The 13,470-nt window shown below is 40.2% G+C and overlaps 1 protein-coding gene across 4 annotated transcripts in view; it reads left to right on the forward strand.

Moving 5' to 3' along the window:
• ZNF608 (zinc finger protein 608) overlaps positions 1 to 13,470 on the forward strand; it is a 101,014-nt gene that overhangs the window by 43,898 nt on the left and 43,646 nt on the right. For all 4 annotated transcript variants that reach the window (XM_023617786.2, XM_005599467.4, XM_070233142.1 and 1 more), the window contains one exon: positions 375 to 630. In XM_023617786.2, the coding sequence (XP_023473554.2) occupies positions 375 to 630 (256 nt within the window). The remainder of the gene's footprint in view (positions 1 to 374; positions 631 to 13,470) is intronic.

A 13,470-nucleotide genomic window follows, 5' to 3' on the forward strand; every position in this document is an offset into this window, starting at 1 on the left:
TTCTCCTTTGAGAAGTATTGTAATTTTGGAAATAAGGTTTCATTACAAGTGGGAAATAGTCTTAATTTTGCAAAGCGTATTTCATTCACGTCTACTGAGGTTAAAGGTTGTCTCTTGGTGCTTTTAGAAGGACATCAAAGGCCTGCCTGTAACTCAGGAAGCTACAGCTCCAATGTTTACCTTGTTTGGCATGAAAAAATAAAATGCTCATTTCTATTCTGCTTTATATTTTGGCACCATTAAAACACTCAAAGCGTATTATAATTGCAAATGGAATTTGGAATGGTGATATATTCTAGAAGTGATGTAAACAGATTGCATTGCAGAACCTCACGGGATGCAGCCCCACTGCAGTAAGCCTGTCTGTCTTTCAGGTTGACCCCCTGTTTACAGTGCCAGCACCACCGCCGCCGATTGCCAGCAGTCTCACGCCTCAGATTCTGCCCTCCTACTTTTCCCCATCTTCATCCAATATTGCAGCACCGGTTGAACAGCTTTTGGTTCGGACTCGTTCCGTGGGTGTCAATACGTGTGAAGTTGGAGTAGTGACAGAGCCAGAGTGTCTTGGGCCCTGTGAACCTGGGACCAGTGTGAATTTGGAAGGGATCGTGTGGCATGAAACAGAAGAAGGTAAATACTTTTTTATTTTTATATATTTATTTTTATGTATTTCCCCATGCCCTCTTGCCCGTGATGTATTTATGTCCACCCGTAAGGGGAATTTGCTTTGTTGTGTTCAGAGAGGAGAGAAAAGGGGTTTTTGTGCTCTCTGGATTTTTGTTGAAATAAGAACTGTTTGTCTTTTTGTCCTTGGCTGCTTTTCCATTCAGGATGCATCAGGTGCCCCTCAAAGTGGTTCTCGCGTTAGGTGCTAGCATGGAAGGACTGTGAGAAGCAGGGTGATGGTTGGCCTTTCCCCTAAGAGAAATCATGGACAGTAGAAAGGGAGATAGATCTTAAGTTCATTTTCTCCTTAGTATGCCAACTGATCTGTCTGTCTTGATGTGGTTGTTTTTGCGTTGTTGAGGCCTATATTTGTCTTGTGAATTGAGCCATGGTTCTTGTATTTAGCGAGGGCCATGGCCTTGATGTGGCTGTGGCTGGTTGGTGCTCAGAGCTAATGAAGCCAAGGTCAAAGGCTTAAGCCCCAATTGCGCCAGTCAGTTCTCTTCTATGGGCGCAGACACAGCACCTTTCCTGCCCCTTAACTCAGCAGGCCATCTGGCAAGTGCAATCTATTAGTCCCAAGAGAAACAAGGTGCAAGAGAAGTGATCAGGATTAATCTATTGTTACTACTGGATATACAGATCACGTGTATGCCATACTGATAGCGGATCCAGACCATAGTTGGCCACATCTCATAGCACATAATCATCAAGTGCCACGTGTTTCAGATGGCCAGTGTCATTGACAGAGGCCAACAGATAGTTAAAAACTAAATACCAAGGAGAGAGCTGCATTGCTCCATTGGGTAGAAGAGATGAAGAAGCGTGCCCCAGGGTACACCAGGGGAACAAAGGAAAATGAAGAACATGGGAGAATATTTTTCTTCCTGTAAGCTAGGTTGGTCAAGGATGAAGGAGATGACAGTTGTCAATGTCACGGTCTTTTGAGAGAGGAGTAAGAGCAAGGTTGAGGGAACCAGAAGGGTCTGAGACTCAAAATCATTGTTTAGGTTCTTCTGTATCAAGGGGGGAAAAGTGAGGGGTGAAACTCAAAGAGGAGAAAGTAAAATGTATGCAAAATAGGCTGAGTGGATGGTGGGAAAGGGGAATGTATTGGGGGTAATTGTTGGGAAAGAAGTAGTTGAGAGAAAATAGTTAAGGATAGTGACAAACTGGGGAATGAAAGGAGAGAATAAAAATGAAGAATGAAAATCAGGTGACAGGTGTGAGCATAATTGTCAGAAGGCAGAAAACAGCTCAAGCTGTTTTAAGATAGAAAAATAGTTCTTAGAAAAATCTTAAATTCTGCATATTACATTTAATATACTCTTGTAGGATATATGTCATAATTAGATAAAAAATTTTGTAGCTAGCATTAGTAAGGAAAAAATAAAGGCTTGATTATATAAGAAGGAATCAGAAAGAGACTGCAAGTAGTAGATGTGGGAGCTGTCTTGCTGGCTTAAATGGAAGTGATAGTTAAAATTTACTTTTGGCTTTAGAAACTTTGGGGGTTTAGGGGCTCCTCCCTCTTGCTGCTTTTAACCGGGAAGCCATTTTATGTACAAGGCAACCACATTGGGAAGAATCGATGTTGGAATTAAAATTTTCCCATCTTGCTTGCCAGTGAGACACCTCCAGTGCAAGGGGTCCCATGTGGGGAGCAAGCTGCTTTCTCATTGCCTCTCTTGGGTTGTGCACAGTTTGTCTTCCCTTAGATTTTCCTTAGAGCAGAAGTCGTGGAGAAGGGCTTCAGAATGGTGTCCTGGTGTGAAAAGTATAGGAAAGGAATCCAGACATTAATAAGGTCACAGTTAATTAGTTTGTAGGTGCTGAGTTTCAGGAACAGAAAAAGATTTGGAAAGAGTAAGGGTTAATTTCCATCAACTCGAAAGTAAGATTTCCTTGTATTTAGACAATTTACTCATTAGGATGAAGCACTGTCTTCCATTTCTTAGCTATGACTTAGCACTTGTCAGTTTATTACTTGTCATGGTTTTATGTATTCCACTGTGGGATAGGACCCAGTTCCTGCAGTGTGACCTCACTGGGTGGTAGATGTTGTAAAATTAACCACAGACTTTCTGGAACAGCATTGAGGCTTGGGTTATTTTTCACTTTGCTTAGAAGTCTGCCGGGTTTTGACTTTAACTTTAGCCTCTAATAAAGGATGGGATTATTTAGAAAAAAATCTATTTAAAAACTATAGCAGTACATGAAAGTTGATATGAAATTCTGATCCTCTGGGTGTATGCTTAAAGAGCTTTACAGTATTATTATTATTTGGTAGTGATACATATAAAGCCTTTCCAGTTCCACTCTATTCTCTGAAAAATCAGTCTCCTGAGTTTGATATACCTGCTCTTCGCTGCTGTGATCCCTCCGTCCCTGTGGATGTCTTCCGTACATACACAGACTGATAGCTTTAGAAGCTTTTCAGGCACAGTAGTGGAGCCCTCAGCAGCTCCAGCCTTCGTTTAACTGCCTCACATTGTCTAGAATTTGGAATGTGTGGAGTTTACTGTGGTGACAAGAAGGAGCTGGAGCTGTTAATAGAGTTATTCTTGCTGAATAAACTAAACTTCTGACCTCCCTAGAATTTAAGAACTCGTCTTAGTAAAGGCCTGGGTCATAAGATGTGTGTTTAATGTGCAACCATTTTCAAGAGCATTCCATTTGCATTTTTTCCTCAGTACAGTGTGTTTAAAGCTCTTGTACCAATTTAAAAATTAAACCCACTTGACCATTAATTTTTCCCTTTCGGGAAAAACAAAGAGAGAAACAGAACAAACACATTTGGAGCCAGTTTGGCAGAGTTAAAAGAGAAGGATTTGGGGAGAAGGGGAGGGGAAAGTGAGCCACTGTAGTTTTCTGGTATGAGGTTTCACTAACAAAGACCTTCGAGTCGGGCACTTATGAAACTGCCAGTTGCCTTTGACTAATGCCCTGTAGATTGAGTTGAATAAAATCTCTTCCCTGCTATTTTCCTTCTGAAGGTATTGTATAACTGGTAGTGTTTTCACAAACCTAATTTGTTATGTGCATCCACGCGTGTGTGTATGTGTATGTGTTTTAAGATCCTCGAAATCTTAAGAGCTCATATTTGCAGTCTTTGGGGAATATTGAGTGTTCTTGCGATTTCTTGGATGGTGGTGGGGAACCGCAAGGCTGGAATATGAAATCCCTCCTAAATACCTAATTGTTTTTTGTGTTTGGAATTCCTCATTGGAGGTGGGTTCTTTTAAACGCAGACTTTCCCTTTCGTGTTGCTGCCAGTACATGAAGTCCTGGTTGCCTAAGAACCTAATTGTGCTCAGGAATAAAGTGTTAGGAGAGACGTTCCCTCTGGAAATAATTAGTGGGTTTCAGATCATGCTTAATAGGAGAGAAAAACTATTACTGCATTTGGATGCGTAGTTATTCTACTCTGATCTTTCTTCTTTAAGGTGAATGCGTAAGAGCAATGATGTATTGTACAAAATTACTTGCAGATGTTGGAAAGAATTTCCTTAGTGTTTCATTCCTGACATTTGGGACACACATGCCTATGTAGAGTTACTTGTTTGGAAATTTGCTCTTTTCGGGGGGGCAGAAAAAACATGATGTATACGGCAGTGTGTGTAAATACATATGTGTTGAACATGGCTTTTTAGCTTTCAAGATGTATTTTGCTTTTGATTCTTATTGAATTGTGTTTCTTCTTGGCCTTTTTTTGCCCTACCCGAGGACAGACTTTGTTGGGCTGCATCAGTTGTTCATGGTTACGACTGTCGTTTACCACTAGTCTGCCATTCTGTTGTTTGGTCCCCTCCACTCTCCTATTGGCCATGCAAAGCGACTGAGGAAAAGGAAGTGAGAGGAAGAAAACTGGCGCTTGCTAATGATGGCCGTTTAAACATCTAGGTTGTAGGACAGTGGTTCTCAGCTCTGTGCTTTCGAATCCCCTGGAGAGCTTTTAAAACATGCTGATGCCCAGGCACCACATCTAGGCATTTATTGGTCTAGTTTGGCCCCCTGACATTGGTGTTTTTTCAAAGCTCCCCAGGGGATTCTAATGTGCAAACAAGGTTGAGAACCACTTCTCAGGGGAAAGAGGGGATGTCCTGGCCCTTTGTAAGCTGCTTGACCTTTTCCCTTTAAGGAAGTCACGTGTGTTAGTGCCTCATTTTCTCAGGTATAAAATGGACAGAGACACCTGCCCTGTTTACCTCACAGGGGGTGTCTGTCAAGATGCTGTAGTGTGGCAGGGGAACGGGGTTGTCTAATCGCTGTGCTGATGTAAGAAGAGGGTCCAGCTTTGATCCATGATCTCCACAGAAGTTTTGAGGGGCTTAATGAACAACTGATTGGTACCACTCTTCCTAATTTAGTAATACGGTGGGGTGGACCTTACTGTTCATTTCTCGGGTGGGCGTCATTTCTGTATGCTCTCTGCTAAATAATTTTTGAGACAGTTCAGAGAGCCAGAGTCTTAAGGAAAGTTAATAAAGTAGCAAAAAAAGACTGTACTCAGAAAATGTTGGGCATTTTCAGAGGGGAGGGTGGAAATACAAATGGCAACTTATGATAGTAAGTATGGTTTTATTGAGAAGACAACTCCTAGTGTGAGAAGAAGATGCTCATTTATGTGAGGTCCTTCACCTGATGTTCTGGTGTTTTCCAAGGAAAGAAAAGTGATCTTGGGAATTGATGTTTTAAGGTAATTAATTGGAGAAGTAAATGATTCTCTTTTAAACCACCAGAGATGTTCTTAAATTCTTTTGCATCTCCTGCGTCTCCAGAGTAATAAAGAAGATAGCGTTTAAATGTGAAGTATTGTGGGTTTCAAGCTAGCTCATTAAAAAGACAAATGATCCTATATAATTGACGACGAATCTAACGTATGGTACTGTTATTCATATTCTGCAGCATTTACTTACCAATCTTATTATTGAAAATAGGACATTTCCTTTAATGTTTGATTCAAGAGGTTAAATATTAGTCCAAGCTTACTTTGTATTTTCAGTAACTGAGCACAGAGTTGGTGCAATACTTTACTAAGTGAAATACTTCTGTTTGTTGAGATATTTCCCAGTGATTTTATAAATTCAACTTTGACTCACAAGAGGAGTAAGATGCCCACTTTTACTTCTGCATTTCATTACCTGCCATACCGCTGATGTTTATAACTGTGCAGTAATGGGGAACTTGAAGACGGCTAATGGGCATGCTCTCTATCAGTACTGTCCTAAATGGAGATAAATCAGTCTCCAGGATATAAGTTTGGCAGGTGAGCAGCATTGTTTAATCACTGTGCTAACAAGAAAAAGGGTCCAGCCTTGATCTTCCACGTGAACTCCACAGAGGTTTTGAGGCGCTGAAAGAACTACTGGATAGTGCCAGTCTATGTATTGGTCATGAACTTTCCCCTCACCTTCCTGGGCCATCTTGCAGTGGTTGTTGTCACTAAGAGTATGGATGGTTCCTTGAGATTTATCACCATATTGGTGGCAGAGCAGCTCAAAGGATGCACCTTCCACAGTGCACACTGCTGCTCATTTTCACATGCAAAAGGCAACCCAAATAGAAAATCAAACCCGTACATTTGCTGGGCCATACACCATCTTAATGACCTCTGATTATCCTTTGTACAATGGCAAAAAAAAAAAATTTTTTTAATAAAATTGGTTCAATGATCTATATTATAAACAACTAATAAACTCATATCACAATATTTTCTTTTTTAGGATTACTGAAACTAGTGTTACCGCCTTCATAGAAAAATACAGAAAGTGAAAATGGAGACCACGTCTTCACATAGTAGACACTCAATAAAGATTTGTGGAATGAAGGGGCGAGTAAGGAAGGGAGCAGGGAAGGCTTGTCTGTGCCGTTTTCCTGGGTTTTGCTTTACTCTTGGACCTACCTGTGTTATGCTTTCCTGATGAAGTAATGTGGCCAAAATTTGGATACGATGAGCGATTGTGTGTTTTGCTGGAAAGCAGTAACATAGACAGTCACTTCATCTCGTCAATGTGAAAAACAAGCTGTTGTTAGGTAGGATTCAGCTTCATGTTTTTAGACTAAACATTTGTTCTTTTGTGTCATTTGTGTATATATTTTGGTGGTGACGTTAGGTGTTAAGTAGTGAAGCAGTCGGTTTAAAACTCACTGTGTAAAAGCATTTTGTTACCCCTTTGATTGGTTGGTATTGTAGCTTAAACGTATTCTTGTATGTGAATACAGAATGTAAAACATTTTAAACTAAGCTTTTCTGAGGACTTAGATATAGTAAAAAATTTAAGAAGTTGTTGATTTGTGTGTGCGTGTTGTCCTGTGTGCTCGTTTATCCGTTCTCTGTAAAGGAGTTGGTTAGAAAATCTTGGAAGAGTCTTAATATTATAGTGGTTTGGAACTGAAGAGAGATTTCCTAATTACAAAATGCAGATGGTCTTCTTAGTTGCAAAGAATAGCTGTTGGCCCCTTTGGCATACTGGTGAAAGTATTTCATTGACTTTTTTAAATACAATTTTTTATAGCAGCTTTATTGAGATATAAGTCACAATAACATACAATCCCCCCATTTAAAATGTATAATTTAGTGGTTTTTTTAGTGTATTCAGAGTTCTGTAACCATCACCACAATGAATTTTAGGACATTTTCATGACCCCGAAAGAAACCCTGTACCCATTAGCATCACTACCACTACCCCAACCCCCCATATCATTGACTTTTACATCTATGTCCTTACCTATTCTTTGTTGTTTTTATGTGTAAAAGTATATATTTTATGGATAAGAGAAAAGGTTGATTTGTGAAGCACTTACTCTGTGCCAGGCATTGTGCTGTGCATGCTCGCCCGGTCATGCTTTTCTTCAATTCTCAGAATAAAATCCACAGTAAGTTCACTACCATTATATTTTAATAAAGGAGACTTAGAAAGGAGTTCGCCTGTGCAAGGGAGCACCAGCACACCTGGTGAGTGAGCTTGACCTCACAGCGGGTGGATTTCTAGAGCCTTTGCTCTTCACCCCTATTACTGGGTGTTCTAGATTTCTATCTACCACCGCTCAAAAGTTTCTGCATATTTCACTAAGTGCGCTTTGGAGAGAGGGAGTAAAATGTGATGTAATAGCTGGAGTTTTTATTTTTAAGCATGGAATGATAGGAAATTCTTTAGAGTTCTAGCATCTGATTTTGGCAGGAGTAATTGAATCAGTTTCAGCTGGGTTGGTGTATACAAACCGTCCCTTTCAGCCCCACTGTACTGTAAGCTTCTTAAGTGCACAAATCCCATCTGTTTTGTTCACTGTTGGATCCCCAGCGCTTGGCATGGAGTAAGCGCACCATACATATTTGTCGAATGTTGAATAAATTCATGGAACAGAGTGGTATGGTCTTGGTACCTGTTTAAGTTTGAGTAGTGTAGCTTTCTAGTCAGGAATATGTTACTTTTAGGTTAAGTTTGGCCTACACAATCTGGAAAATAGAGTTCCAGAAAGCTACTTTGTCACTGATTTTTTTAAGCCATTGTAAAATTCGATTATATTTCAGCTTCTGACCTTGCTGTTATTAGACTCATCTCCACAAAAGAAGGAGAAGCAAAATATTTGCTGTGCTTTTTCCCTTCGATCATTCATATCCTCAACATGGTTTTTATTTTCTGTTTATAAAAGGAATACATGGCCACTGTGGGATATCTGGGAGGAAAAAACCCCGAGAAAGTAGAAGGAAAAAAAGTCATCTATAATCTTACTTTCAGGCAACACTTTTATTTGTTGATTTACTTCTTTCTTAGCTTTTCTAATACGCATTTTTAAGAAATGTAATTGAGATCATTTGGTTAGATGCACTTTTGAATATTGCTTTCTCTTCTTTTAATCTTAACTTTAAAATGGGCATTTCTGATGTTACTAAAACACTCTCTAAGATGCCTTTTTCATTGATATAGAGAATGGACACACAAAATCTAAATTCCTCTGATGAGAGATTTCCATTGCCTTCGGCTTCTTAAACAGACACACTGCTAGCATCTCTTTGTGCATGGAGTTTTTGTATTGTTTTATGAATTTGCAATTTATTATGCTAGGATCAGTTTTCGAGAAACAGAATAGCTGAGTCAAAGGACACAAACCTTTTTAATGCACTCCAACACATCATTGCTTAACTGCTTTCCCAAAAGGTTGTACCAGTTTACACTGCCCTGGTCCAGAGGGCCCTTTTTGCCTTTGGACCCACTGACATTTTGATGACAAAAGGGATGAGGTTGTAAGTCAAAAGTAGAGCTTTCAATACCCATATGCAGGGTCCAGTGCTAGACAGAAAGGGAGTGAGATTTTCCCTTGTAGTAAAAATCAAAATGGTTCAACCCGAGAAAGCAACTTTGCAAATGATGTTCCCGAGAGATCCTGCGGCCCAGGCCCTGCCTTGGTGGAGGGGTTTGCTCTGGACGGTAGAGAGCTTCAGATTTCCCTGCTGCTTGTGTCTAGAGTGACATCTTACAGCTTTTTTCCCCAAGTGAAAGAAGTTAAAAGAGACTTTTAGATATGAGAAATTCAAACACCCAGGGGAGAAAATTAGCCTGTCAAGCATCCATTCTGAACTGGGAGGAATTGAAGTCACTTATGTTTCTTTCTCTGCAAACATCTTTCTTTGGGTTCTACTCCTTCAGGATAAGGGCGGACGAAGGGCAGGATCTTTATAGAAAACTTTTGCACCTCATCATTTGTTGATAATATGTAATTTGTCACAACGAATTCAAGCAGTTTGCAGATTCTTCTCTGGCACAGCCAGCCCTACGCTGCCCCCTGATTCCTCCCACAGCCTCTTCCCTTGGCTGCTTGTGTGTGTAGCTGCTGCAGGAGGAAGAACTATCCAGGTAGTTTTTAAAAGTAATATCCACCAAAGCATTCCCATATGTACCCTTCCCCAGTCCTTGTGTTCTCACATAAGATTGGCTAATATTTCCCAGGCAAAGGAAAATAAGCTACAATATGGGCGAAGGCATGTCATTGGTTGCAAAAAGCCATTCTCAGCAAAGAAAGTTGGGGGAATTAGGCTCATGGGCACAATAGCAGAGTATCTAGCAAAGTCTGATGTAATAGTGGGGAGACTCAAGAGGGGGGTGGATAAAAAGTGATGTGAGGTAGGCAAGACCCTTATTGCTCATTTGATAATTGCTCATCACAGAATAGTAAGTTGAGCAATTACATACACACCACACCCATATGTATTCATTTCATAATTAAGCCTTCTGACTCAAGTATGTATTTGAGATACTTTTATAGTATTTCAGTTCTTGGGTGTTAGAAATGTGCCTGTTCCCTTCATGTGACACATGACACATTTGGCGTGTCTGAACAATTAAACATTTTTGCCTGGGGAACATTGCCTTTCTCTGCCAACATCGTGTAATCAGCATCTTCTCATTTATGTGGAAAACTCCTGTCGTTAGCCCTGTTATTCTTATGGAGAAACCGAGGTACAGACAATCTAATAAAACGAATGTGTGTCCTTTCCGGGTTTTTAGATTCTGCCTAAAATGATCAGACTTTCCTAGTTTTAAGTCTGTGTTTGTTTATGTGTGTGTGTATGAATATAACCAATTATTTAAAAAATATGCTAACAAAAAAAATTTGCTTGTCAGTTTGAGGTTTTGACTGAAATGTGGGAACTTAATTCAGCTTATAGAGTGAAATGTTTTTAAACTTAATATTCACCAAATATTTTTACAGAAATACCCAAAATGTCACTTTTGACTACATATTTCATAACAAGAAAAAAATAGCCAACCACTTCCCATGCATCAGAGGCAGTGCCACATGTTCTTCTGGCTCAGTGGGCAGCTTGTTTCTCGCCAGCTCTTCAGGGACTCCCATGTACATCTGCACAGTTTGTATGTTGTCATGTAGATGTCTTCTTGATATCCACATTGACAGACAACTTTTGAAGTAAGTCAAGTCGAAAGAGCTGACTGAGAACATTTTACGTGTCTTATTTCGCTTGAGTAGCAGCATAGGCCAACTTGTTTAAAGAGAACCAACAAAGACTGCTTTCCACAGCTTTCCTCAGCATCGTGAGAAGACCTAGTAGCTTTTCCAGAGTATGAAAAGCCAGCCAGTTCCAGCCAGTGCTCACAGTGAGTTGCTTCTTACCAGCATCTCGAGTATACACAGACGATTATTTCTTGTCCAAATAAACACATACAGGGTGCATAGTGGAAGCACAGAAATCATAATTGGGATTGGGGGCATTGGCCTGGCACTCTCTGAACCTGGAACTCAGCTGGCTCCAGTAAGCAAGCGTGTGAGAAGCTCTTTGAGTTCACTAAGTGTTTGAATACTCAAGGGCAGACAAGTTAGGAGGCCATAGACCGGAACTGTGACAATCTTCTTTGCAAAGCACTAGTGCCATAGTGAACTGGTCTCTTCCATAAGACCTCTGCTTGGTAGGGTGACTGAAAGGCATGATCACATTCACAGGGAGTTCTAAAAAAATGTTAGGTTCTAAGTTGATAGTGGGACAAATAACCCAATGGGATTAGGGAACTGAACGGTGGGTCAGCTTTCAAAGAAGCAGAATGCAGTGAGCTAATTAAAATTATATTGACTGTGCATTAATCTTAATTGATTCAGAAGGAGAGCATTAATGACAAAATCCTCAGTCAGTTAGTAGAGAATCTCTAAAGTAAACAGTCTCTAGGACGTCTCACTGTATCTCTGACTTTTGAATTAAATATCTTTTTTTGTTGTTGTTAGGAAGATTGGCCCTGAGCTAACATCTGTTGCCAATCCTCCTCTTTTTGCTTGAGGAAGATTGTTGCTGTGCTAACATCTGTGCCAGTCTTCCTCTATGTTATGTGGGGTGCCACCACAGTGTGGCTTGACGAGTGGTGCTAGGTGTATGCCTGGGATCCGAACCTGTGAACCCCAGGCTGCTGAAGAAGAGCATGCAAACTTAACCACTGTGCCACCGGGCCGGCCCCTTAAATATCTTTTAAGAATAAATATCATCAGTCATACCAGTCCTCCTGAGTTTGCGATTTCTTGCAGTAGCATGTTTCCAAGTATGGAATTTCAACAGAGCATAACATACGTTGAGTGTGACTGTTAAGTATTTCAGGCTGTGTTAGTATCACCATCCTCACTCTCTCAAAGTGAGAAAAATGAAGTATTGGGAATTTACGACCTGGGTGGAAATCAAGCCTGGGTCTAAGGGAGAATCAAATGCCACAAAGTTCCAGTAGCTTCAGTAATGACTTGGGAGCGATCTAGTTGTCTTTCCCACATATGCTCACTTCAAGGTTTCAGAAGCAAATGGACTGGACTATACTGGGCTCCTGCTCTGTGGAGTAATTCAGGCCGGGCAGCTAACCCAATCCCCTGGGGTCTGGGGTCTGGTTTGTTGATAAGTTGTTTTTCCTCCAGATTTGCCTCCCACCCTGACCACTCCTGATCAGTAGAGTGAGACTTTCCACTTTACCCAAGGGTGGTACAGATACTCTGCCGAGGGGTACACGTCCTTAACTTGTGTACATTTATTCAGTGTAAATTATTTGCATATTTTGGAAGGTAGAAAGAGTAGTCTTGTGTTTACAGAGGAATATTAGGGGATTGTTAAGGAGCTTAAATTTGTGGTGTTCTTTCACACCACAGATTCTGGAAGCTTCAACTTGTTATGGTTCAGAGTTTGGTGTCCTTGCCCTATTTATTTCATTCTGATCATTAATGAAAAGTGACAGAGGGATAGCAGGAGTGCCAGGCCAGTTGGTAAGCATAATGTGATTCATTAGAACCCAAAATGAAAACATTAAAATTGCTTGAAGGCAGCCAAAGCCTTTCTTCGATTGCACAGGAACTTCTTTTTGTTTTTTGGTTACTTGAATAGTGAAAAGTATCTTGAGTGACAATACATGACTGAAAAAGCACGTGAGAAGCTATGTGCCTTTATAATCCTCCATGATAGCTAAGCAAAAAGGGCCTTTTATATTTCATACAAAGTATTGTTTATTAAGATCTTCTGGAAGGGCACAATTGCATAAATCAAGAAGCATCTGTAATATTTTTATTAAAAATTCTCCTTCATCCTTTTGGCTGCAGTGTTCTAATACCTATCCATTTAGCAGATTTTTTAAAATGTATTGTTGCAGAATCCTCAAGAGCGCTTGATATTACAGTTGTGACTGCTATTATACAAAGTGTTTTTGAGAAAAGATGTGTTGGCTAAACCATGAGGAAAACCAAATTAAAACAGTGATTGGTAGAATTTTGCGGTCACTATAGTGTATTGGTCTTAAGAGAAGAGAAAAGTTGAAAAGAAAAGGAAAACTAAGTGACTATTAAACTAGTGTTGGTAACTCCCACTGTCCCCATCTGTTATAAAAATATATGTGTATATAATGATCTAGTGAAATTCTTTTAGAGTGTTCCTGTTGCTTCTCTGCTGTTGCTGAAATAACCCTTGTTCACTATGAAAGCTAATGTGTTTGACATAAGCTGAATATTTGCTGTTGTTGAGAAACGCCTTTGGACTTGTGGAGAAGCTTGATCAGGTACAGGGGAAGACAAGAACCCTAGGAAAAAAGCCCTAGAATAAGTGCCAAGAGGACCAACTCTTCCTTTTCTCACCAACTAGTTGTGTTTCCTTGGCTCTGGGCCTCACTTTCCTCATGTGTAAAATGGGAGAGTTCGGAGTATAATCTCTAGAAGGGCCCTGAAATTTGGGGAGCAAAGGAGTGTGACGATCATAGAGTGTTCTCGTCAGAATGATTTCACACTTACAGAATTCTGAACAAAATTCTTAGCAAACAGTCAGCCTCGATGGCA

The sequence above is a fragment of the Equus caballus genome, chromosome 14, assembly GCF_041296265.1.
Source record: "Equus caballus isolate H_3958 breed thoroughbred chromosome 14, TB-T2T, whole genome shotgun sequence".
Lineage (NCBI taxonomy): Eukaryota > Metazoa > Chordata > Mammalia > Perissodactyla > Equidae > Equus > Equus caballus.